Genomic DNA, 27,014 nt, shown 5'->3' with positions numbered 1-27,014 from the left:
TCTAGTCAGCTCTCAACATACATTTTCATACCGGTTCTGTGTCTATACTAATGCAACTAATGAAAAACATTTTTGAAAGTGAGCTAGAGCTGTAGCTACTGTAAGAAAAGATGTAAAACATGAAAGAATGGAAAAGTTACAAAAGAAAAGGTGGAAGAAATACATGAAATACTTAAAGATGTGTTAAAGCAAAGGATTACAGGGCAGAAATTTGTTACATAATTCCAGTTCCTCATTCAAGCTCTCAGTTTGCATAAAGATCTGGAATTGGACCAGCTATAAATTACTTTAGGCCACAATGAGCAAAGCACCTTTGCATCTGTTGGACAATTTGGATCACAGCAATGCCCTTACCAGTGTAACAGGAGTTGAGACTACCTGGATGTTTTGTCACTTACACTAAGTCAGGCCTCAATCATTTACTTGAGGAGTATTCACAAAGTAAGCTGAAGGGAGCTGGCCTATTGCAAGGAAAGTGTTGGGTCAGCAAGGACCTTTTTCACACCAGGGTTGTTTGGTAAATGTAGAAATATACAGCTACCAGTGACCTAAGAGGTAGAAAGAACTGGGAATAAGTAACTGGCTTGAGCCACATAAGAAGTCTTTTGTCACACTATAATCAAAGTAAGATGTTAGGAAATTATGCAAGTACTTCGGGGATAAGGAAGTAATCTGACTGGTGGAGCTGGGAAGAAGATTTGGATTTTAGAAAACAGACCAAAAATTAGGGAAGCACTGAACAAATGAATAGCCATCTATTTATCTTCGGATTAGTGAACCAAGACACCATAGTCCCCTGAGAGACTAGCCAGGTGGGGAGGTAAATAGTCCTGGCCTGGCCTTCTACTTGTTTCGGTCATTTTGTAAGCTGACTCCAGACTGGTCCCCACAAACTCTCTGCAGCAGGTCTCAACTGTGAACTTCCACCACTCAGTTTCTAAGGTCTCAGGGAACTGATCCTGGTTCTCAGTCCTTAAAGTAAGGAAACTTCCCTCCTAACTCTTTCCTATGTACATCCTTAGGGAAGCAAAGACACACAGGCTGCAATCTCCTGAGAAGCAGCAAACAGTGGAAATAAATCATTAATCAATGATTTTTTTTTTTAATGTCTCTCAGTGTAAAAGAAAAGAACCAGAAGTGGATTTGTGTTGCCTCTTAAATGGATTTTTGGGTGCAGCTGAGAGAGCAAAATGAAAGTCAACACATCGGCCTTTCTCCTGGGGGAGGAGCACTAGGATCCAAAACCCACATTATCTTGCAATAGACAGAGGCCTCCAGGCCCCAGAGCAGCAGGTTGAAATAGGCTACTAGCAGTAGGAATATCAGAGCAAAACAGGCTCGTTGGGTGTGGAGGGTAGTAGGACTGTTGAAGCGAAAAGAAGCAGTAAATAGTTGAGAAGAAAGGCTGGGGGAGATAAGAGAATCCCATACTTATGTTCAAAAAGTTTTCCCTGTAGCTTCAAGAGACAGAAAGACACAGGAGTCCCAAGGAAAGGCAGAAGAGAACAATAAAACCGGTTTTATGAGAGGGAGGGGTGTTAGGGGGAGAAAGTGGGTGGAGAGTTGCAGAAATGTGTCCATTTCTCTCCCTCTCTCCCATTTTCTTTAAGGGCATTCTTCACTAAGCTTTTTCTCTCTTTTCTCCTCCCCACAGCAATCAGCCAAGCAGGTAAAGAGAGATTGTCTCTGATCTCAGCAGCGTATCTTGGGCACGGGAGACTGATGGTAAACAAGTAAGCAGAGGTGAGAGCTGCGGTAACCACAGAGGCAAAGCCTGCTCAGTGAAAAGAATGAGGACTCTTCCAGAGGTAGGGAATGGCTGTCTCCTGGTATGATGAGTCACCTTTGTTGCACCCACTCTTTTTCTTCTCCTCTCACAGCTATGCTACTTACAGCCCTAGGGAATTGGAACAGTTGATTTTTCGAGAGTTGGTATCCAGAAAAGTCCTGCCCAGCTCTCAGAATTAGTGATGTGGGGTGTGGCATAAGGACCTGGGACTTCTTGCCCTCTGTATTAGTCATCTTAAAGGCCATCCAGATGTTTTAACTACTTCTAATAAATAATAATAACAGTCTGATTGTTTTCTTCTTATGTTGTATCCTCATCTTTCAACAAACAAATTATTTTCAGAAACTCTTTATGTAGAAATATGTGCAACTTTCCCCCCCCACAAATAACTGTGAGTGAACATGGTATAGTTTTCTGAATGCCAGAATGACATGGCAAGGCTAATTTCTCCCCATGTAGTATGGTGCAATTTACCTGATTTGATGTCTCATATAAATAGAGCCAGTAAAGCATTAATTGCACATTTACAGACAACACACACTGAGCTCTTAGCTCAGGGTTGCTAAAATGCACAAGATATTCAAATACAATAGATCTAGTAATATTTGTTATTGTAACTAAATTATTTAAAAAAAAGCTTATTTTGTTATATTGTATGCTGTTCAATGCTGCAAAAGCTGTGGTTTTATTGCAAATGGTCATTCACTTCATATTTATCTCAACTGCATTTTGCTGGCTTAAGAATTTGCGGAAATGTTTGGTTTGTATATACATTTTCATATTCCTGTAAGAGAAGTCATCAGTCATAATTTTAAATAGTTATTGGCTCCTGCTATGCTTCTGACTTTTAGTAGTCCAGACCATAATGCATCAAACTTTCTGTTTCACATGTTAGCAGGTATTTTAGTTTCAACACAGGCTTAAACATCTTGAATGGAATATAATATGCTTAATTTTATGTACTTAAATGATTTGCTTACAGAATATAGATTTAAGAAAATGCTTAAGTTCTTTGCAAATTAGTCTGAAAACATGTCATCCACATGACTAATGTGATGTACATAATTTGGGCAACAGTCAGAAGTGAGTAATTTGTGAATAACCTACTGGCTGAAAAATTATACCCTTAAATTGCCTGGCAAATAATTATGAATAACAGCTCCAAATCTCCCTGCCCTTGATCTCTTTATTTCATTTGCTTTTCCTCAAAGTTAGATGCTCAGTGCTTCTTTTCTGCAACAGTACAGAACACTGGTGAAATGTGAGGTGAGGGAGAACTGGGCCAAAGGACTTAAACCTCTCTGCAGAATTCAGGACTGGCTCACAAACAGAAAGAAAGAGATGTTGACAGAAAGTCAGATTCTTTACCTGATTCAGCTGCATCAAACAGTTCTTGCTTTAATCAATATGGACTCTGTCCAGATTCTGCTAGCCTAAGTCATGCTCTCAATTTGAATTGGATGATTCATGGCATAGACTATCGCAACATAAATTCAGTTGTTCATTTTGCAATCAAGAGGACAATTAGAAATCAGCTTTTAGTGATTTTACAGGCATTTGATCTCACAAACTTAGCTACAGTGAAGCTTTTTAAACTTCAGCACTTGCACATTCTTAAAAGAAAAGCATGGAAGAACTGAAGCTATAATGGAAATAACATTCATCTTCAGCTTCATGCAAATACTAACTTCTTGCTTACTCACAAACAAAGCCCATATGGAAGAACTTTGTCAGAGGTTAAAGGCTCTTTATTCTCTTCCATAGCCTCCTTCAAACCATTTGCTTGTCTCTTTATGTCAGGCATGTTGGATAAGGCAACCAAGCTATGAAACATGCCACAAAAAGTGCTTCTGTTTCTTACGAACTGTGTAACATTTCTGCATTCTCTTCCCTGAACATTTGTATAGCCCATCTCCAGTTCCATCTAGTTAAATCCATGCCTCCTTGACCACGATCCACTGAATTTGGAAGGGCTCTGTAATTTGTTGCCTCCATTCTGAAAACCAGTTAGTTCATTTATGGCATAAAAATAAGATTCATAGTAGACTAAGAATCTGACAGGGATATTGCCTAGGTTAGTGTCTTTATCAGTGTACTGAAAGAGCAGTATGTGTCTATGTGGATTTCTCCAAGCTGTTGTCCTGACAAGGATATAAAGTATGATTTCCTTCTTCTTTTTCTCTATTTATGTAGGTCCAGAAGTTCTCTCAAACCCAAACATAGTGACAAAGGCCAGATTAGAAAGACATTTCTTAGGGAAGGTGAGGTGCTTGAAGAACACTTTTTATCTTATGACTCACAGAACATAGACCTTAGAATCCAGTTTCTGAGCAAGAAATATACTACCAGCTTACATTCCCCTGTCTGTTCTCTCATGATATGCTATAAGCTGCTGTTCTCAGCTAGGTACCTGCACACTTCTCTAGTTGTTTCAAATTGGAGTCTTGAGGGGGAAAGTCTAGTTTTCTTACAGTTTTTTAAAAATCTACTATTTATTTAATGCATTTTCCATTTCAAAAAGATTATAATGCATAGGCTTGATGTAGACCTACAGTTAACCAGAAGTTCTGCAGAAATTGCAGCGACAGTCTTACAGTATTCTCATTTCTCAGCTTCATTAATATCTGCACAGCCATGCCATTCAGTATTTGAAAGAGAGAAATAGATATCCTCCGATAAAATGAGACCAAAGAACTCCAAAGTTGTATATACTTCATAACTGAGATAGGCCAGATTTTCAGTATGAAAAAAAGCAAGTCTGTTGTGATGGAGAAGTCATGAGCATAGTGAACGATTTAGGTGAGAGCTGAAGGCTTACACATCAAAGGATACTTGTTCTTCCCCCTTTTCAGCTGGACAAATTTTCTTTCCCTCTCTTCCCTGCCTTACTCTCTAAGTGGAGAGTAAAAGCTAAAATGTTTTACTGCAAGGGTTTATGAAAGGAATTCAGATTTCCTCCTTTATGTTCCCCACAGTGTACTGTATGTACAGTGCCAGTATGGTCATGTTTTGTATTTTGCACCTTTTAACGCCAGAGTTCACTTGTACGTACTTGCTCTCCACTTAGTTATTCTGTATCCTGCTTTATGTAGTCAGAAATAGGATTTTAAAGGGACAAAGGCAGTTAGGTATCCAATCCTTGTTAGAAGTTTTTCAGGAATCAAGTAAGTTGCCATTTGCTTTTGAGAGGCCTCTATTAGTGATCAGAACAACTGTGTATTTGAAGGATGTCACATATTAAGCGCTGCTTTTCTGTTTATTTCTGTTTCCTGTTCTGTTAAAGTTTTTATATAGGAATCCCCACCACAGTGTCTGAGCATCCTCCAGTAGTACATTAGGCAAGATGATTAACGGCAGACTCATTCATTTTCCTAGCCTTTCCTCATGGGAAGGGATATACGCTGTGAGGTGCTTCATTTCTTGTAGGGTTTTGCTTCATTTCTTCTTGTTATTTTTGTACAGATCATGTGTTCTGTTTTTATGGTAAAGAAGTTAAATACTGAGCCTGATGACAAATGAAGTTTAAGATAATCTTTAACTGCTTTGTGTAAGGGAACAGCAAGGACAGGCAAAGGAAGATAAACTGGGAGGTGAGAGTCCATGACAAGGCAAGCAAGGAGCAATGACCTTACCTATAAGGGGTGCAATCCCACAGTACTGGAATGAGGGGAGTAAAGCAGGTCTGGTGACGGTAGCCAGGCTCAGCTAAGGGTTTAGATCATCAGGCAAGTCCATAGTGAGGAGGTAGGTCCAAGGTCAAGCCAGGAAGTCAAGTCTGCAGGTTAGGGTCAGGGTCCAAATCAATGGGGTACACAGCCAGGTGAAGGCATGGTTTTAATGTCTCTGCAGCATATCTCAGATAGAGATCAAGCACGAGAGCTGCAAAAGCAGCTTCCGAGTGAAGGAGTAGGTGCCTCCACTGAGGCGTCTTCTGTTTTTTCCTTAGAGAGTTCCAAGAACAGCCAAGGTTCCTCAAATATCTTTCTCTTATCAGAGATCTGGCCTTAAGCACTGGAAGCTAAACTCCTAGGAGGTAGGGAGTGCATGCCAGGCCCTGACCCTGTGGGAGTCCGTGTGAGAGTCTCAAACTAGCATGTCTATCAGCTCTCATGCCTACTAGAGTTACGCCTTACTTGCTATACTCTTTCTTCCCTATCCCTCTTCCTCGAGGCTTTTCTATTATCTTCTCTTTGTTTTTTTTCCCTTCTGCCTCCTTTTCCTCACTGTATATTATCATCCAGTCATTCCACATTTTGTTTTTCAGTTCTTTCACTTTCCTTACACCACCAGCTTCCATTCCCATGTCTGTTTTCTTGTGATATGTTGTTCTCCTCCAGGTATATGCACATCAAAATAGGTGGAAGCAGTGGACGCACACAGTAAATTTCATCTTATTGAACTTATTTAACTTTTAGGAAAGCAGCCTAACATAGTCATATAGCTTTCTTTGTAGTCAATGGAGAAAAAGATTGATCTCTCTGGATGATGCTTCAGCTTCTCCTAAGACAGATGTCTGAAATAGAAGGGGTACTCATAAGGTGCCTAGGTTCCTCCACTGCCTAAAAAGGCAGACCTAGATTACTAAATACAAATAAATTTAAGTGAGATAAAACCTGACTGTATATAAGATATCATCTGTGACTTGCAGCTTACAGCAGTTTTTAGAATGTGATAAGTATTTTCTCTCATGTGAACTGGACTCCAAGGCTTAGGATTCTAGAGGATCTCAAAGGAAGGTTGGCAAACTGTAACAGAGATGCTGAGCAGTCATTTCTGCAGCCACCAGGCACAAAAAGGCTTTGATACCTCCAGGAGGTATATGCAAGGTGATTCCATAAACCAGAATATAATTATGGGAAGACAGGCCCTCACATAGAAAGTTTTATGGTTTTCAGATGCACAATTTTTAATGTTGTGCAATAGCTATATCTGCAAAGCAAAGGAAATGAAGGAAGTGAGGAAACCTCTGGGAATAGACTCACCTTGGAGACTTGGACCATTATAGTGCTCTAGCACTAGTCCCATCAGTCATTTCCCATTGAAATAGGTGAAAGTTAGAGTATTTGACCAGTACTAACTTTAATAGCAATTTTTCTCTCTTCATTTTTTTCTGCTTGTCTCATTTTCCTTCTTCAGACTTGTGACCTGGAGCTGAGAGCAGATGCAAAGAAGGAGCGATGTCTTCAGGGGAAAAGCCTACTTCTGTGTGCACTGCTTCTCAGTATTGTCCTGGGCTTTACGTTGCTTATCACCCACATAATGATGAGCTGTGGTCTAGGTATAATACATGATATCCTTTTCCCTGCCTCCTCATCCACCCCATTTATAAGACCCTTTCCTCTTATATCTCCCTCCAGTGCTTACGGGGCTTAGCATCTGTGTGAGAATCAGACTTTCAGAATCTCAAGTAAACTTAAGAAGATATTAATTGTAAACAAGGTATCCTCTTTGGCCTCCTCCCTGGGTTGTAGCTCCTACTTGAAGCTCTTCCCCCTCCAATTCTCCTCCTTTGTCTGCCTTTTAATATGCTTGGGCCCACCTTTGAGGGAGAACAGCATTATACTCCCCAGCAGATGGTTTTTTTTGAATCTCGTGCTCCTGACCTACAACTTCTGTGTGATACTGTAGCATCTTGCTCTGTCTGTAGTTACCTCCAGGAAACTGGGACTGAATCTGAGGTTTGGTGCTCCTCCACTTTTCCATCCCTGACTTCATAAGTCTAGCCCTAGTTTTCTAGCACCAACCAGTGTAGTCATATTATAGAGAGAAAAGTCAGTCTCCTGCTCAATGGGGGAGCTGTGAAGAGAGACCGGAAACATTCAGTTCCCTTTCAAATTCACTAAACAGTTATTTGCGGAATGGTTCATGTACACATTTTAAACTTATCTCCTCTACCTTCTCTGTGCTATGTCCTTCTCTTGTTTCATGTGTTGACACCATCAGTAGCTTCTTGTTTATATTTGGCCAAATCAGTGAATGCTGAATCAGAGAACATACATTCAGAAGGCAGAGTAATCCAGTTTGTGACTGCCTAGATAGTATCAACACAGGACACCAGCTCTGGACTGACAGTCTGTCCTTTATTTACAGAATCTTCCTTATAAAGTGCAAAAGCAATCTTCCCATGAAGTCAAAGATAGCACATACTTTATTCCATATTCAGCAAAAACTTACAGGGAATTCAACACTCCACATGCAAAGAGTTTCTACCAAAAATAAATCTTTTGAGGGAAATGTCCCACAGATAACTCCTTCTCATTTTTTGTTTGGAGTTGTTCTCACTCACCATTGTTGCTGCTCAGTTCTCTCCTGTTTTCTTCCTGAGCAGGATCCTGTGATGCTGAGGTGGGTCTTGCACTGTTGGCCAGACTCTTGAATTCTAGGAATGACACAGTAGACCCCTGTAAGGATTTCTACAAATATGCCTGTGGCAGCTGGGAAGGCAAACACTCAAGCAGAACCACAGAAGAATCACTAAATGTCTTTGATGAGCTGTTGGAAGAAAACCAGCTGATCCTGAAAAAACTTTTAGGTAGGGACAGGAGATGATTGGTGTGTTACCTTCAGCATCTTCCTCAGTTAAAGCTGAGAATACTGATAACTAAGAGCACAATCATTCCCAGCAGGGACTGATTCCAGTCTCTTCACTCTTCTATCATTACAGGTACAGATATTTTCCAGAACATGTCATATTATAATAGCCACATTTCAAACATTTCAGTTCCCTTTGCTGAGTGTTATGGAAGTCACACTCCAAATTCTGACAGAAAACCAAGCCATTTTTCTGTTGCCTTGTGAAAGTAGCCCCTTTGGCTGTCTTTGAATCTATACTCTGGCCCTGTCCTGACTCCATGTTGGACTGAAGCCTAGATATGAACCATCTTCCTGTTATACTCCAGTTTCAATGCAAAGACACCCATTTATCTGTCCTCAGGAAGAGTCATGGCAAACACTGGAAGATCTCTTGCTCTATATGCCTGGGGGAACAGGATACTTCATGCATTCTGACATGCCCTAGCAGTAGTCCAGGCACAGATATAAGATGTGGACATTGTTTCACAACGCTGGATGGATTTCTAGAAAATAGAAGGCAGTTTTCTCCTTATTCATAGTTAGAGTTCCTTTAGCTTGGATGGTCACAGATTAACTTTCCTGTTCCAAGGGTTCAATAGTAGTGACCAGTGTGGATGTATTTGTTGAACTGCTCTGAATCACAGTGCAATGTAATATTTTATTATATCCTTTTTCTGCTCTAATACTGCCCTGGCTTTCTTAATTGCTGCTTTTGTAGTTTTTTAATCTACTCTTTTTCTCAGAGGCCCCACCATTTGGGGTAAGAAGCTCAGCTAAGGAGAAAGCAATCTTGTTCTATCAATCCTGCATGGATACTCAACGGATAGAATCCCAAGGAACTCAGCCACTGAAGGACCTCCTAAATCAGGTGAATGTTTGTTATTTTCTCTTTCTACAGAAATTAATTCCTGTAAGGAAAAGGAAAGACTGAAGTGTTGACTAGATATTCCTGTATTTTCTATATTCCAGATATTCCTATATTTTTTTTTCCTATGCATTTTGCTAGCATCTGGCCCTGAAATAAGCTGATGGTTCACAGCCCAACTTCTAAGTAATATAGCTTCTTGCTTTAAATGCTGTCTCCCAGATTTGGCTTTCTGGCACCATGTCCCTGAATTTTTCCTCATGACTTTACATGTTACTTTAGGATCAAACAACAACCAAGACTATAGAGAGGGTAGCACTTTAAATCTCAGAAGCTCAGTTCAGTAGGATACAACTTACAGGTCAGGGAACATCATGCAAAATGGGTGAGATTTTGTGTTTAAGATCTGATAGCCATCCACTACTGTAGGCTTCGAGAAGGCTTGCTTGAAGAAGAAAATGCTGCTCTTCCCAGGCTGAGTACCAGTGAGGGGTATCCCTCTTCCTTTCAGCAAGGGGCATTTATGCTCTGTCTCCAAGGAGGATGGAGGAACCTTTCAGCAGAAGGAACAGCAACTGCAGACCCACTTGCGAATCTGCTGTTAGGGAGGTGGGACCCTTAATCTAAAGGCTTTAGAAAAATATGACCTCTTTCCTCTTTCACTCCCTTCTTTCCTGTATACCCTGTTCTGTTGATAATTATCATCCCTTTTCCCTGCACTGTGTCATTTTGCAGCTTGTCACTTTGCTTAAGTGAAAGTGACAGGTCATTTTAAAGCCAACAGGGTGTGTAGAAATCTTCAAGGATTTCACCTGTTGCCCTTTGCCTTATTTTTTCTCAGTTGTCATAATGACTGAGCTCACAGGAGTGAAAAAAAAATTGTAAATACGGATCAAACAAGTATATTTTTCTCCTGCTGTCATGCTGCCTTTCTCCCGCTCTAGGTTGGTGGATGGAATATCACAGGCATTGGGAAAGCAAAAGATTTTAACAAAACTCTTCAGACTCTCATGGGCAAATACAACACCTTTCCCTTTTTCAGAGTCCTTGTGGGACCTAGCCCTTCTGACCCAAACACCAATATAATTCAGGTGAGTGCACTGAGAAAATAGGACTATCAGGAAGCACTGGGAATAAAGAGTCAGTTACACAGCCAATGGGATCCAGGCTCGCTCACGTTACTTCTGTGTTCCTGTCTGAAAAAATAAAGTTTCTTAAAATTTTCTGTTAACTTCTTAATTTTTAATTATCTAAAAAACCCCTTTGTATCTTCTGGAAAATGAGGAGATGATGAAGAATAAATTACTTCCTTTCTCTCATCTCTTCTGCCTGGCCAGTGTAGATTGTATTTTGTCGTGGAAGGAACTGGTTCTTCTTACATGCCTGGGTATGAGTAGTGCAATAATGGTGCAACAGTGCTATTGATACAGTGCTACTACTATTAGTACTGTGTCCCATATAGAAATATTTGACAATGTGACTTACATCTGAATGCCAGTCACAACAAATTTAAGCGATTTATAACAGCTGACATTTCAAAATCTGTGACAGAAATAAACAAAGCCTGCTGAACATATTATTTTCAAGTTTCCAGTGTTCTGGAAATAGTCAGATGTTTTTCCTTCACTCCTTTTGCAGATTGACCATCCTGAGTTTGAGATGCCACCTGAGAATAAATTCAAAGAGAAAAAAAATTATCTTGAGGTAACATATCAGAGGCTGAAGCAAGGTAAAAATAGCTGTTTGGTATAGGGATCTCCTTGAATTGCCTCCTGGTTCAGAATGGCCTGTTTCCATGGGGTATGGACAGTGACCTCTAAAAATGTTTCTAGAAGGGATTTGTTAAAAAAAGTGTACTTCTTTAAAAAATTATTTTGTAAAAGGTAGCCTAATTTTACCTGACAGGTTTTAAACTTCCAGAAAGAGCTTGTTATAAGTTTAATGTGTGTTTGCTAAGTAGTATGAATCTAGGCTTCCCCTTAGGTTTCATCTTGAGTAAATCTCTCAAAAAATTTTTCTTGTCCACAGTAAGGCTTTATAACCTATTAATTAAAATGTGTGTGTATTGGGGGAGGGGTAGCTAGCCTTTTAAAGCTAATTGTAAAAGTTTTAACCCTAAGCTGGGGAAAAAAAAGCTCTTTGACCTTGGGAGTCATTGCAACAAAGTTTATTTCATCACAACCTTCTCATTTTTCTGAACTGCATAAAAACTGAGTTGATCTCAGTTTCTGAGCCTGACTCTTCCAGGAGAGTTCTTAAAAAATGAGCCTGTTCACTCATCACAAACATTTCCTTGATAGCTCATGAAAGCAGAAGCAAGAATGTGCCATTTCATCTCCATTCAAAATACTGACTCTTTGTATCACTGTCCACTACATTTCTCTCTCTATTCCAGAGGTGGCAGGCCTGCAGCCCTGAAATGGTACTGGTATTTAAAATGATAGTAAGGTGGGACAAAAATAAGATTATTATTCGTTGGGAATTCAGTGTTCTTCAATGAGAAAGCAGCTGTGCTCAGCAAACTGTGTTCAACATAAAGAATTAGATAAGAATTTTGCAGTGAAAAAGACAGGGGCAGGACTGAGGCAGTTTTGACAGACTGAAGCTTATGTGGTTGAGATAGATGGATGGATGGATGGATGGACGGATGGGATGACTTAATTTCAGTCATGTTTCTCCCACTGGTCATGTGCTCTGTGTTGCAGGTTCTCCGTGTGTATCTCTCATATTTGGAGAAACTAGGGCACCTACTTGGAGGGACACAGGATGTTCCCCCTGACTCCTTTTCCCTTATCTTGTCCTTCATCTCTAACCTCCAGCGAGTTGTCACGCCACTGCAGGAGAGACAGCAGAGAGGGATGCTGTTCTATCGCACCACCATTAGGGAGCTACAGGTATTCATATCTGGAAGATCCGGACCAAAAGAGATATAAGATACCTTGTTTAGATGCCATTTCCTTGCAACTTATATGTGGAATCTGTTGAACTCTCATGAGCTCTCAATAACCCATTAACTTATTGTCTCTTATTGGTAGCATGTTGGGTTTTTCAGGCTACCATGCCCCCCAGATAATTTGATAAAAATATGTCTTCTCTCTTTTTCTACTATAATCAATACCCATCTGATAACCACAGCTCAACTGGTTGAAAATATCTCTTCTTGGTACTAGGGAACATATCCCAGGTTCCCTATTAATTCTTATCAGTTAATCTGGGTGTATAGTTCAACATGTAAGCTTTGTATTACTTTTAGGAAAAGGCACCCGCGATTGACTGGCTGCTGTGTCTCCAGGCAGCCTTCCATCCTGTGCCAGTGAATCTCTCTCAGCCAATTGCAGTGCATGACATGGATTACTTGCAAGGCATGTCACAGCTTATTGAACAATGGCAGAAGGAAAGGTAGGAGTTAATATCTATGATAGTAGCTGTTCATGCCTCAAAAAATATTAACTTCAGATACCATAAATTAAAGAGGTCTGTGGTAGAGGTTGCTGAATCCAGTAACATAATGGATGCAAGGGAGCTGTGGCTCCATATCCCCAGGTTCAGCCAGTCGTGAGGCTTAACACATACTCCCAATAGGCTTGCACATGCACAAACAATATATATACATATATAATATATATATTATAATATATATTTATTAACAGCTGGCTACACAGGTCAACAGAGACAAAATGCAGTGCCTTTACTGCCACGCACACTCACAGCACTCATAAAAACATGAACAGTCCCAAGTGGCCCAGTCCTGTTCCTAATCTCCAGCTGATCAGGACTGAAGTCTGCTAGTGGAATATCTATTTATTTCTCTGTCTGTCTGGATAGATATATACATACAATACAGATCACTCCAGCAGCTGATCTTAGTCACTCAGTCTAACCAGTAGCTGGTCCTAGACCTCCTGGTCTCCCCAGTTCTGGCACTTGGATTTACAATCCCCTAAATTTCATGATCTGACTCCAGCTGAGGGTACTCAGACCTCTAATCCTACTGACTGGCTGGTCTGGCTTGAAGTTCACTAGTGTTCTCACATACCTGGTCAGAACAAAAAGTACACCCACACAGAAGATAGATAGTTAGAAATGGAATTTAATGAGTAGATAGGACAGACTGCAGTGATTATGTGCGGGGCTCAATCAGACAAATGTATTGGCAAGCCACGTGTTTATACTCAGCCATCCCCCCTTATCCCCTTTCCCATGTATTTTCTCATGCTCGTTCCTCCCAATCCACCGTGATACCTCCTTTTCCCCACCTTTGGTCCTTCCTCCAAACACCCTGTAGCAAGTCTCACAGATTCCCACAGTCCGCTTAAAATAGCCCATAGTAAGCTTTACACTATTTTAAAAATGCTTTTCCACCTGCCTCCCATAATGAATCCTATAGCCCTGTAGGCAATAACCCCTTTTATTCTTCAAGGTATTCCAGGGAGGGAGTTTCTGTGGCTGGCTGATGTCCCTGGGTTTCACACCTCAGTCAATGGGCCAGTTGTCCTCCTTTGATAGCCCTAAGAGTAGTCCATTCAGGGTGCTCTGTTTTCACTGATTTGGCTACTGGGGTAGCTCTGCCTGTCATTGTTCCTCTTAAAAACTCACCAAGCCTTTGTGTTTATGGTGATTAGCCTTCAGTCTCATCACCTAACAATCTGAATGTGGCTGTTGGTGAAAAAATTTCACCATATTGACCTTGAGCTCCTCTTGTCGCCATTCATGACTCTCTGGCACTTCTGGTAAGCTTAAACACTGCTTTCTGCCCAGCATTATTCATATTCATGTTTAATTCATAAAATTAAATACTATTTGTTTTTCAGAGCTGAGGGATTTCTTCTCAGTTTTTTAGGCCCAGATTGTTAATGGTATTACTGTTTAAATACTTACCTTGGTCCAGCCAGGAAGTGACCTCACTTTAATATGGGCTTAAGTGGGCCTTTTATATTGGTCTTTTTAAATGCTCTTTTCCTACAGGGTCCTTCACATCTATATGATTGTTTGTCTGGTTGGGAATCTCTCCCCAGCCCTTGACAGTCGATTCCAAGATGCACACCTGGAGCTATCTAAGATTCTTCATGGAAAAATGGGACCTAGAGCGGTGAGTTAGCCTTCTGCCAACTTCTTCAGCCTCCACAGCAGCTGAACACCCTAGGACACTCCTTCTGGATGTTCTCTTCATGTGTCTTCTGGATGCAGTTTCATAGATCTAGGGAGGAAAATTACTCTCTCCATGCCAGTAAATTCTTTCTGTTTCTCAAAGAGATGTTAATATGGAATTTGATGTTGTCACCGAAATCGGGAGAAAAACTCCTTAACACCAATGTAGCATTAAGAAGCAGGCATTCTCTTTATTACGGCACTGGGTACACGGGGGATAGCTCCACCCAACATGCATACCGTGTGTCGCATCATCTAAAGTTTATATTGCTCTATCATATGCATATGCATTAAATTTCCAGGAATGATTATACATATTCATTCTATTTCCTAGAACTAATTACTACATTTACATAATCATTACACATGCAGTCTGAGTCTCTGGGGGGTCTTCTGTGGGGGTCTCTGGTGGTGTCTGGTGGTCCCTAGTGGTGTCAGAAGAGGTGTCACTCAGCATTTTGCCATGAACTTCGCTCTACTTTTCCATACATGGTCTCAACTTGGCCTGCTTCCTTGTTTGAAAAAAGCTGTCTTGGTCCTAATCTTGGCTCCAGCTGGCTTCTGCTGGTTTATCTGTACTTTCTCAGGATGTATCAGTCCCAGCTGCACCAGTGTCCTTGGGTATGTTTGTCTGAGGCTCCTGTTGAGACTCCTTCTTATCCGAGCTGGTAACAGTTCCCCCATTCCTCCCCCTCTTTGAGACTCTTTCTTGTCTGGGCCTCTTTATTTTGCTTAAATAAAATTTTCTGAGGTGCCTTAGGTGGAACTATATTACTTATTATTCATGGCTGTCATTTCTAAATAATAGCGTATATGCTACTGATTCACTGTTTACATATCTTTCTACTGTCTTCATCTTCCTGTCTATTCTTTCTCGCTCTCATGTGTCCCTATTTCTTTCTCTATTCTTATAGATCCCGGAAGAGCGCTGGAGGAAGTGCTTGAGTGAAACCAGTTCTTTCTTTGAACCAGTCCTAGGGCAGATGATTGTGGAAGAAATTTTCCCTCAACAGAACAAGAAACTTGTAGGTATTCATCCTCATCTCCCCCAAGCACAGCTCAGCTTCATCTCTTTCTTTCTTTGCCATGCCAACTTAGAACAATATCAAGGAAGCAAGGTCATGTGTAGGCTGTATACCTGTTTATATGTTCCTGTGCATACGTACTTCTGCTTCTTTGGGAAGGAGAGCTGTTGTCAGAACATCAGTACTTTTATTGTTAGAATAATCAATACTAAAATACCAGTAATTATCTTCATTATGTCTGCTAACAAAGTCATGCACGCAACCCCAGCACCTAGGAGAACCCTACAAATGCGTGCAGTCTCAGTGTGCTTCCTGAAATTAGTTGTTACGAACAGTGTTCATGACCATTCCTGAAATATTAAAATACAGTTTGCCATATCAACCCAACAAGCCATCCTATGACAGCTAGCATTGGCTACATAATGTTTGTGAACAGTTATACAAAAACACATCAATGACAAAATGTTCTGAGTGGATCCATGATAGAAGGAACATCTGCCTGCACATTTTTTTTTCCTTTGATGATAAGAGTTCCTTTTTTAAAGGAAAATTAATGTAGGCACTGAAGTTTATGAGGAGTTTACAGTGTATAAAAGTAACAAAACAATAACCCCAAGAAAAGATAGTGGGAAACTAAAACTTTGTGTACTTGAAGCACAAAGCTGAATGAACAGTACAACTTTATGAAGGAGAGATTCACATTGCTATAACTTTGGAAAGGGAGACACCAATATGTAATACTTGTGGATCCCAAATTTTCAGTTCACTTAAGAAGTGGGGAGAACTTTTGGTTCGGTGCCATCCTGGTAGGGATTGAATGCAAAGCAATTATGCTTCTCTCTTACAGTGAGAGACAAGAGGAAAAGGTGTATGAGAGAGAATGCTGAGCCCAGTGAATGATGACAGTATGTCTAAGAAACTTAAGACTAAACAGATGTGGAAACTGAATTTCCTCTCCTATTGAGAGAAGAGGAATCATCCCCCATTTGTATTGTGGTTGAATTGTCAGAACATGGGAAGACATCAGCTAAGGCTAAACAAATGTTTTTCTGCAATCCTGACAGTGCTTTCTCTTCTCCATGGCAGGCTGAACAGATGTTCTCTGAGATCCAAGATGCCCTCTATGGCCAACTATATCAGTTGGAGTGGATGGATGAGCAGACCCGCCTAGAAGCTAAAGTTCTGGTACGTGAAGAAGGTATAAGTTACTGAGGCCTTCCTTTCCCTGAAGCCTTTAGAGAAGGAATGCAAGGGACCTGCACCTTCACACATTCCTAACCACTTCTACAGACACATGATATTAAACAGATCCCTTAAACACACTAAAAATTGTAGGTGGCTTTATAAATGCAACCATATACATGCGATCATTCACTGATACATAGATATAGAGAGGCTCAGTGTTTGTCCGTGGACACCCCTAGTTAATTGTATTGAGATACATTGCACCTGCAGAATTGCACACGAAGAGAAGTTAAAAACTATAAAGCTGAATGTCAGAAGACAATGTTAAAAAAAAAGAGTAGAGCTCCATTAGGCCTCAGGCCATTGAGTTCAGAAAGCAGAGTAGCAAGAGGAGATGTATTGCTTGAAACAGTGTAGCTGTCATTTTAAAGGTCTGATTTGTAGATCATATTCACATTATTCAGAAATACAGCTTGAAAAGGACTTCCAGAATGTAAAGCCTTCTATTGGTCATGTTTCTTTATTTTTTTGTTTAATATGTTTTCAGGTTTCCAAACTACAAGTGGAAATTGGCTATCCAGCTCACATACTTCAGACTGCCAAAGTGAACCTGGAATACCAGAATGTGAGCTATAAACCTGCCTACCTCATTACTGGCAGTTTACCTGTACCAACTGCCTGTCGCTGAAAAAGGCTAGGATCTCTGGAGCAAGGCACATATCCTACTGTTCTCTTTCTGAGAACAGACTGTCCAGAGAACCTCTATCTATTGCTTCTACTTTGTTGCCTATGCTTTCTCCTATCGAGAGGATAGGACTGAGAGGGACTGATTATGACTTGGATGTATGTTCTGTTTGGCCTGTGGATATCTTTCCTGTCATACCTTAAATTGAAGTTCTTCAGAAGTGGGAGAGGAAAAAAAGAAGCATTTCAATGGTTTGTCTTTTGATGAGCCCCTTTCTTTACTTCTGGGACTTTGCTCTTTCTCATACTGTCCAAGTCATTCTTCACTTATGCCCTATGACAGTCACATTGCCTGTTTCTTCCCTTAGTTGGAGATAAATCAAGAAACTTTTCTCCTCAATGTGGTGGCTTGCTTGAAGGTGCTGAGGGAGAATTCCTATCAGAGACTCCTTCAGCATCACTCACAGGATAAGTAAGTTTCAGACACTGAACTGAAAAAAAAAATCACAGAATCACAGACTCACAGACTCACAGATTAGTTGAGTTTGGAAGGGACTTGTGGAGATCATCTAGTCCAACCTCCTGCTCAAAGCAGGGTCGACTATAAGAGGCTACTCAGGAATGTGCCCAGCCAGGTTTTGGACATCTCCAAGGATGGAGACTCCACAACCTCTCTGGGCACCTGCTCCAGCGTTTGACCACCCTCACAGTAAATAATTTTTTCTTATGTTTAAATGGAATTTCCTGTATTTCAATTTGTGGCCTTTTGTCCTCTCCCTGGATACCACTGAGAAGAATCTGGCTCCATTGCCTTTACACCCTCCCGTCAGGTATTTATACACATTGATAAGATCTCCCTGGATCTCCTTAAGGCTAAACAATCCCAGCTCTCTCAGCATCTCTTTGTATGGCAATGCTCCATCCCTTAGTCATTTTAGTGGCCCTTCACAGGACTCCCTCCGGTATGTCCCTCTCTTGTACTGGGGGGCCCAGAAATGGATGCAGTACTCCAGACATGGTTTCACCAGTGCTGAATAGAGGGGCGTAATTACCTCCCTTGACCCGCTGGCGACAGTTCTCCTAATGCAGCCCAGGATGCTATTGGCCTTTTTCGCTGCAAGGGTGCATTGCTGACTCATACTCAAAAAAGCCTTTAATCTGGCAGCCTCTCTTGTAGCCAATTTGTATTCAGTCTGAGCTCATGCTACCAAAAGTGCCACCACTGTGGAGGGAGCCTAAGACCCTGAAAAAAACCCTCACCTTTTCTTCCCACTATCATAAAGCCTTGAGTAAAGGGGATAGCTGGTGGTCCTGGACTTAGTTATCTGACAGCAAAGCACTGTGTTGACATGAATATTGGTGTGGTTACCTCAAAGGCAGCACACAGGATGCTTTTGAAGGCAGGCAGTATAGACAGGCATGCTTGGGACCTGAGGCTGCCTGAAGAGTACTCTATGCTGCATATTACAGGAGGTTAATAATTATGACTTACTTGACAGGGAAGCTGTGAAGGGGGAATCCATTAATGTGTATGAAAACTAAGCTACTAGCAGTGACTGTGTGTAAACAAGTGAAGATTTATTTTAAAAACCTTTTACTCTAGATGATGTGAACTTCAACATTTGCCTCTGCTGCATGTAAATGGTATTGAGGAGACCATTTCTGCACACACAATGGAGGAAAGGAGCAAGGTATGAAGTAAGGAGTTAATATGTTCTCTCATTTCTATTTTCTGCTTCTAGCTGGAAGATTTCCCCCTGGGATGTCCATTCATACTACTCACTAAGGCACCACATGGTGGTCTTCCCTGCCGGAATGTTTCGCAGCCCTTTTTTCAACTCAGAGTTTCCCAGGTATGGAGGGACTGCAACGATGGAAGCTGAACATAGCTCCCTTTGCTGCACCATGTTTTCAGGAAGAATCTTAATGGGTCTGTCTTTACCTCTTTTTCTTACTGCATCCAAGAAAGAAACCTCCATGAATAGAGGAAAGAAATAAAATTTAGCTTTTTCTAAAGCCAGATGGTTACTGTTTGACAGTTCTGCCCCGATAAACTCTGAAAGAGTTTGACCATTGACTCTGCTGGAGCAAAATCAGAATCTAGAAACTAAGCTGAGTCTATTTTCATCTGTCACTAACTGATATTGGACTCTTAGATTTCTTGGCATTAAGTATGAGTCCAGAGCAAAAAGGCAGAAATCTCATGCGGGTTAACTGCAAAGAAGATAGTTCACCTCTGCTTCTTATTTTCGAGATTCAAGAATTCCTATGAAACTCATAGAAAACAGGAGACTCACAGAGTAACTTCTTGTCGGATGTCTCTTCAAATGGATCAAATACAATTCTGCTCTTCTCCTTTTTAAAGAAACCTTCTCTAATAAGCAGACACGTTTTGCATTCTGAGGCTTCCCTTGTAACAATGATTCTTACGCAGTTCTTACAGTTGGGTTCTTTCATCATATTGAACAGATCTGTTTAGCAATAATTTTTCTGATGTTAAAATCACCAAAAATTAGTTGATCATAAAAGTCTTGTTTGTCCTTCTTACATGATAATGGATAAAGACTTGTCAAAATTCCATTTTATTCCATAGGTAAGCTCACACTGTGGAAAGAGGCTTAAGTTTGAAAGAAACAGATGTCTCAGTTAAAATAATTCTTTTTCTGTGGTGATCTTCTACCACTAGTTGTACAACATCCTCTAGTGCTTGCAGTGTTTTAGAAATTCATTATCATATCAAAAATAAGACACTGTGAAAGAATAATAGCAAAAAAAATTTGTTTACAGTGGTATGGGTTCTCACTCACCATATTCTTTATGTCTGAAAAAGTGTCTGCAGCTTCTTGCTGCTTTTGCATTCAGTGTTAGCAAAATACATTTTTCTCACTGTCCTTCCAGTTCAGTAGACTCAGAAGTCAAACTCGATCAGCTTTTGGTGGGTTGGCACACTAGCATGTTGTCAGGTGATGCTCCAAATTTTAACTTTACTGCCAAAAAGAATTCTCCAATTCAGATGACTCTCAGGATGTTTTTAAAAATAAGAATTCAGTAAAGCAGTACTATTGTTATAAGCTACAGAGCTTCTGAAAGAGCAGCTCTGAGAGAAGATGAGCTGTTCTGTTTTTCTCAGTGCTTTATTGACTTCCTAGTGATATAATAATGATCTTCTACATTCATTTAATGCTTCTGCAGTGTTAATCAGTGCATGTAAGGAAGAAGTGAGCTCATCATTTCATATTATGGAAATACATTTCAAGTGGACTCTTACTCCTGAGAATATTTGTAAATTTATGGCATAGAATCACAGATGACCTCTGGAGGTCTCTAGTCCGACTTCCTGCTTGTAGCGGGTCTATTGCCAAGGTGCAGTCAGAGTATTTGTAGTCAAACCTTCATGATTTTAATTTGTCTTGCCAGTTATATGTGCCACTTTTAACCACACTGTTGTTGCAAGATTATTTGTCCAATCATGCTGCCTTTGATGATTACCATTGACAGTTACTGCTTATGTAACAGTTCAGCAGGTAGTGGATAGCTAAGGACATATCTCAACAACAATACATTTTTATTAGAGTCAATGTTTCAGACAGACTCTCACAGTTTCTCAACAGACTCTTTATTATTATTATGGCTTTTGAGCTGGGAATGCTTTAACTCAACCCCATGGGACAATTTTAAGCATTGGTAGAGTAATTTATACTTTTATTTGGATTTTAGAGAGTGTTCTGCATCTGGGAGACAATAAATAGAAAGTGTGTCTGTGTTCTTTCAGAATTGAATGCTCCTGCACAGCACACGGTTGTGCTCAGTGGCTAAAGAATGCTCACCTACCCTCCTTTTCTTTTCAAAAGCATTCTCTTCATGTTTATTTTGCAGTGCTGTGAACTTTGGAGCCGTTGGGGTCTTCATGGCACATGAACTTCTTCACACATTCTATAGTTATGGTGGGTACTGGCTGGGGGTGAAGCTTATCATCTTTGTTTACTCTTCCAGGCCCCCAGTGGTACTTTCCCTCAAGTGATTTAAATCCTGGTCCCTATATCAATGTATACATATATTATTAAGGCAGGTGAAGCTAAGGAAAACCCATTCTAGATCATGTGGACTACTAAGAGGATCTCAATGATTGATGTGGGGAATGTAAGTGAACAGCAGAAATAACTTTACTTTCTAAGATTTTTTTTCCCCTGCAGTGCTACCTGGGGGCTGTCCTACCTGCAACAGGAGTGCACTACAGCAAGCTATAGATTGCTTGGTAAAACAGTATGAAAGCTACTCCATGTTTGGCTTTAAGATCAATGGGACTTTTACTCTGTTGGAGAATACAGCTGACAATGGAGGGCTTGCCATTGCTTACCAGGTATTGCAGTCTACCTACTTCTCTAATCTTACAGTCTCACCACACAATTCAACCAACATGCTGCAAGATTGCCTGTGCATCGCTGTCCTACATGCTGCTCCAGTCCTAGGCTCCTTGCACATCTCTGCCAGTTCAGTGTGTGCCCTGCATGTCCTCTGCTCTTCCAGTCATAGGTTTACCTCACTACTACCATATAAGGCCATTCCTCCCCTTCACCCATTCCAGGGTGGGCCTTTTTTTACTTCCCCAGTTATGTCATACAAAAGTAGGTAATTATTATGTCATGCTTATGTCATACCTAAGGAACTAAGCTGAGACATCTGAATTCATTTAAATTACCCTCAAGAACCAGAAATCTGTGTGGTGTTAAAACAGTCCCATAATAATCCTTTCAGCATTAACTTCTGTCTAGAAAGAATCTTTGGTTTCCTCATGCAGGAGTTCAAAAGTTTAATTAATTATTGGGCGCAGTGTGCTCTGAGATCTCTAAGTCTCAGATGGTATTTTCTTGCACTAAGAATGTTGAGATGGTTCACATGCACAAAGGTTTATTGGTGGCATCTGTGGCAACAACATGCAAAGTGTTTTAATTTTTATTCAGATATTGGTGACTCATTTTGAAAGTCATTTTCATTCTTTCATATTGCAGTTACCACATGTCCTCTTCTGACCATCTGTGTGTGGTAGAGTCTGAAATGGGAAGCACAGGAGTTGTATTGATATTTTCCTTTCTTAGCCCTATTAGAAGCATGGTCAGCACTATGGTACTTGAGAGTGAGCAAAGAGAGATACATACTTGTTAAATTTGTTAAATATTCATTAGACTGATATATTTCATCAATGGAAGACATGTTTTGGGGAAACTGTCTGAAGAGGGGGTTATTATTATTAATTTTCTTTCTCCACAGGCCTATAAGAACTGGCTGAAAAAGCACAGACAAGAGAAGGATTTACCTAAGATCGGACTTTCACATGATCAGCTCTTTTACCTCAGTTTTGCTCATGTAATGAATTCCAGGCTAGTCAGGCATCTGTCTCCCTCTCCATTGTCCTCCACATTCTTATAGTCTTTCTTAATGTTCAGGTCTCTTTCACCTTTATAGAACTGGGCATGATTAATGTTGTTGGGAGATTCAGAATCTCATTTAGAAAACTAAAATTCACATATGGGGCCCCTATTCTGTAGTGTGTCAAAGCTAATGAAAGGCCTGTTTGTGAACATATCCTAAACAAAGCTCTGAAATCTACCAAAATTATATTGTAGCAGACAAATTGTGTCAGAGGAAGTGTGCATCATAGTCAGCCTCTGAGTACTTTTTTGCCATCATGTTCAATCTTACAAATTGAAAGTGGAATTTTACTGGAAAAAGCACGTATCCATCTATGCTTTTTCTTCCATCCACCGCTCTGTCATAGTAAATGACTAGATGTCATATCACTCGAAGTGAATGATGGCGAAAAAGAAGGTTTAGAATGTCATTTAGAGATAAGGAGCTAGAAGTACATGAACACATAGATGGTGATTTCTGAGGAAATCTCTTCTTGTTTAAAGATTTGTGCATAGCTGTGCAGTTGAGTTGCTGATCACAGATTACTGGACTTCCATGCTCAAAAAAGTCATTCCCTTATTAGTTGCTGTAATTCTGTGAAGGAAAAACTTTTGTGCATGTAGTGACCTTAGGTCAGAGCAGTGTATAGAAAAGAACTAATCCAGTCCTGAAATCACAAATGGTTGGATCTCTGTGGCAAGACTTGCATTTCAGAGGCTATGTGGCAGTTGCTGCATCATTTGTCAGTGAATGAAGACTGTATTCACCAGAGTGATGATCTGGATTTTCAGCTGTAACACCAGTAAAATCATATAATATCCTCACCACCACCTCTCTAATAATAGTAGGATGTCGTGTAAGCGCTCCTCTTTCTCACTGAGCATTAATTGCTTTTATGTAAGAAACTAAAGATACTGAGGCTACATCTATATTGTCACATTAGATGGGGTTGTCCAAGATTGCATGAGTCCGAGCTCCCAGATGCTCAACATTCCCTGTGTTCTGGACTATCTAGTTTAGAAAGAGAGCAGGTGGCTTGTCAGAAAAGGAAACTGAGACAGAGAAGTGTAGAGAAGGGGAAGACAGTGGGAAATTGTGGTTGTGAAGGGAAGGATCTGAACACTGTTGGCCCCCATGTGTGTTTCCTTGCCTACTTGAGCAGCCTCAGGCATGTGGAATGTGCGGAGACACAACGGGGACCCTTAAGACTTGTTCACATGAGAACTTTCAGGCAAACTGACTTTTCTGTTTTGCTTCTCTTCAGGCAATGTGTGGACACCAGGATCCTGGGAAACTGCAATCTTACGTGCACACAGATCCACACAGCCCCTTGCCACTTCGTGTCTGTGGGCCTGTCAGCAATAGCCAGGACTTTGCCAAACACTTCCACTGCCCCAGCAGATCACCAATGAACCCAGCTAAGAAGTGCCACATCTGGTAATCTGCATGGCAAAGGAGAAAGAGAGATATGACTCCGGAGAGGTGAAGGCCTGAACTGTTAAAGTATGGCCATCTTATCTGGGCTCATGGAGAGACATGGTGCTCTTATTCATTCAGCTGCATTCCTTTTCTTGTTATCCTTACCTCAGCCTCAACTTGCACCTCTCTCAGCAGCTTATTGTAGCAAAAATTCCAACCTGAGTTCATACAGGAAGAAGGTCTCTTTCTACTGCTCCCAGCACTGTGTCCCAGCTGGGACAACTCTGGAGTCCAGCAAGTCCCAGAGTAGCAAGATGACTAGCCAGTCACCTTGGGGTGAACAGTCCAGGAAAAGGACTGTTACACTTGTAATTTCTCTGTTCAGTGTGTTTCCCTGTCTATTCCAGCAGCCCCACAGTCATGTTGAATGGGCAGGCCAACAAGTTGTAACCCTAAGACCTGTTCATATCAGAGAGGCTCTTAGGGAGATTCTACAGGTTACTACGCAAACCATACATTTACACTACCAGAAAAGGTAGAATCCTCTTCTTCTGCCAATAAATGGAGACAAGGAGTAGGAAAGACTCAATAGCTCCAGCTCCTAGACTGGCAGATGAGTCACATAATAATGAAGATTATTAAAGGCCCTTCTTGGTCTCTCTCTGTTTCATCAGCTGACATGAATGAAATTTAGCAGAGTTTTAGCTTTATGCATCATCTGTTCGCTTTTATCTAAGTTCACTGGGACCAGTCATTCCCACATCTGATCATGCCAGACTCAATGTATTGTGCTGTGCAGGAAGTGTTTTCCTCTTGCTAAGTCCTCTGTAGAAGGTGGCAGCAAACAACAGAAGTTGTAACAACAATACTGTTGCTTGCCTTTCCATAAAAGAAGGCAGAAAGGATGTATAGTGTGTGAGAAAAGAGAGACTAAAACTCCTAAGACACAAAAGAGAAAAGAAGGTGGCATCCCTGTTGGTGGGAGAGGGATTAGGAGCCGAGAAAAGGGTACTGCCCAACAAGATTCTCTTTCTTCTCAGTCTCTAATTTAGGGTGAGGGTATGGGTGAAGGTGGAGTATGGAACAGACACAAGGGGTCCTAGAGATCTCTGAAGATTGTTAGCCTGAACATTCAGAATTCCAAGAACTTCTCTGGATCCTGAACCAGATTCTCTCATCCCTTCAGGTTCTCTAATCCCTACATTTGTAAATATTTACCCTCCAAACAGGGGAGTTTAGCTGATGTAGGTTTTTACTATCTAATCAAAACTGAATTTTAGGGATTAACATAAGTAATATGCCATCATTATGAAAATGGAAAATTGTAATAATTCTCTTAATTCTTACCAAGTACTGACCAATGTGTCAGAAAAAGTTCCAAGAACAGACTGTTCAGTGATTTTATTTTCATTAATTAAAGACTAAAATATTAATAAAGTGCTATTTGCTTCAGAAAAAAACAATATCACTTTGATTATAAACTCTTTATGGCCAGGTCTGTTTCTTTGTTTTGTATTTGTACTGTGCCCAGCATGACCAGAGTTCTTAGCTGATATTCCAACATAAATAATAATACCTCAAAATAATGTGATTTATTTAGCCATCATAAAAATAACAAAATTAGGCTTGTGCTTTTCTTTCCAAGGTCACTTTTAAACAAAGTTTTCTCTTCCTCCACTCTTTTAATCATTTTTTTCCCCAGAAACATGTTTATAGTGTTCCGTCTTTCTTTCAGATGCTATAATAATTAATCATCTGTAACATTATACCAGACTTTGCATGTAATATATCAGTTATTTCACTGTATAAAGACTACTTGACTTCTTTGTTTGTAACGTATATAGAAAGCAAAAGCTGTTTACAGTCTGCATTTTGATGAGTTTTTAACTTTTCTTGTATCTTGTTAAGTAGGAGGGGGAAACGTTTCTCTGGAATATGCAGTTTCTTCCTGCTCTTACAATGTATGACAAATTTAAGAATTTGCTGTTTCAAAAGCAGGATCGCCCTTGAAGTTGGGTGAGTTGAATCCATTCTTGTTTGTTACTGATGATGGTTTTACATGAAGAGTGGATGGGAGGTACAAGAAGGGAGGTCTGATGTAGAAAAAATTGCATGAATCTTGGACTGAGGATTTATTGTGTTTCTCAAGAGAAGAGGGAGAAGAAGCACTTTCAATATGTCCACAAGGTTCCTGTTCTTGTCCTCACTGTTGGAGGTTCCCTGGGAGATGTGGATGGTTGAAGAGAAGCTGTGTTGTCTAGCAGGTGATTATGAAATACAAGTAGATGTTTAAATTGCCTTCATCTGTGATGATAGCAATGATTTCAGGCTCTATGTCACACATAAAAAGAACAGCACAATGCTGCCAGTGTTGAGGAAGAGGGCCAGGTTCAACAGCATATCCTTCACCGCTGAATTTCTCAACCTTTCAGAGTCCTCATCCTGCACCATGTCAATCACCTCCATGCCTTCCCCTGTTGATGAGGCCACAAATGTTTCTTCCATTTGCTCCCAGCCTGTAACCCGGGGTGTGTGCGGGGGTGCAACATAAGCTTTCTTCTCATTCTCTCCTTTCATACTTGCACCCTTTTGACCTTTGATTCCTTCCCTTTCTTTTTTCTCCCTGCTTTCTAAATTTTCAAGTCCATTTTACTCTTACTGTGTGTCCATTCTCTCCTCCACACTATCCAGCTTTTCATTCACACCCCTTCCCACTCTCTGCCTGCTTTCCCTGTCCTTTTCTTGCATCTGTCCTTCCTCATTCAGTGCATATTCCTCTATGCTCACCCTCCCCATACTGTTCTCAGAATTTCCAAGTGTGGTTCCTTGATGTGTGTGGATATGAGTGTGCAAACCTCTCTCCTTTTGCCCTAATAAGTGCATGCTGTTGCTGTAAGGTAATAAGTCACTCATCCAG

The 27,014-nt window shown here is 40.6% G+C and overlaps 1 protein-coding gene across 8 annotated transcripts; it reads left to right on the top strand.

Moving 5' to 3' along the window:
• Nucleotides 1-1,312: 1,312 nt before the first annotated feature.
• On the top strand, nucleotides 1,313-26,395 carry LOC112977887 (kell blood group glycoprotein homolog). Of its 8 annotated transcripts, none has more exons than XR_003257679.1 (19): nucleotides 1,314-1,808; nucleotides 6,926-7,067; nucleotides 8,118-8,321; nucleotides 9,106-9,230; nucleotides 10,172-10,318; nucleotides 10,866-10,931; nucleotides 11,933-12,121; nucleotides 12,481-12,626; nucleotides 14,193-14,316; nucleotides 15,290-15,400; nucleotides 16,487-16,585; nucleotides 17,133-17,210; nucleotides 17,638-17,741; nucleotides 19,012-19,122; nucleotides 21,146-21,213; nucleotides 21,463-21,629; nucleotides 22,538-22,633; nucleotides 23,943-26,113; nucleotides 26,247-26,395. XR_003257679.1 is itself a non-coding variant. In XM_026090742.1 (19 exons), the coding sequence occupies exons 2-19, from the start codon at nucleotides 1,791-1,793 to the stop codon at nucleotides 24,117-24,119; spliced, it is 2,172 nt and encodes a 723-aa protein (XP_025946527.1). In that variant the 5' UTR covers nucleotides 1,314-1,551; nucleotides 1,655-1,790; the 3' UTR covers nucleotides 24,120-26,395. The 8 variants fall into 8 exon arrangements, 7 of the variants coding, with proteins under 7 accessions (XP_025946531.1, XP_025946530.1, XP_025946528.1 ...); XM_026090742.1 differs by having other exon boundaries at nucleotides 1,314-1,551; nucleotides 1,655-1,808; nucleotides 23,943-26,395; XM_026090746.1 differs by having other exon boundaries at nucleotides 1,313-1,808; nucleotides 12,047-12,121; nucleotides 12,520-12,626; nucleotides 23,943-26,395.
• The last annotated feature ends 619 nt before the right edge of the window (nucleotides 26,396-27,014 follow it).

This window comes from Apteryx rowi, unplaced genomic scaffold, assembly GCF_003343035.1.
Source record: "Apteryx rowi isolate R43461 unplaced genomic scaffold, aptRow1 scaffold_877, whole genome shotgun sequence".
Classification (NCBI taxonomy): Eukaryota; Metazoa; Chordata; class Aves; order Apterygiformes; family Apterygidae; genus Apteryx; species Apteryx rowi.
Note: the sequence above shows the minus strand (reverse complement) of the source record. Positions and strands in the feature narration are given on the sequence as shown.

Excerpts from the sequence above, each read along its gene's own strand:
- LOC112977887 (XM_026090742.1), top strand. Across the intron at positions 16,586-17,132 it reads GCCTAGAAGCTAAAGTTCTG|GTTTCCAAACTACAAGTGGA; the intron begins GTACGTGAAGAA and ends ATATGTTTTCAG. Across the intron at positions 22,634-23,942 it reads TTTACCTCAGTTTTGCTCAT|GCAATGTGTGGACACCAGGA; the intron begins GTAATGAATTCC and ends GCTTCTCTTCAG.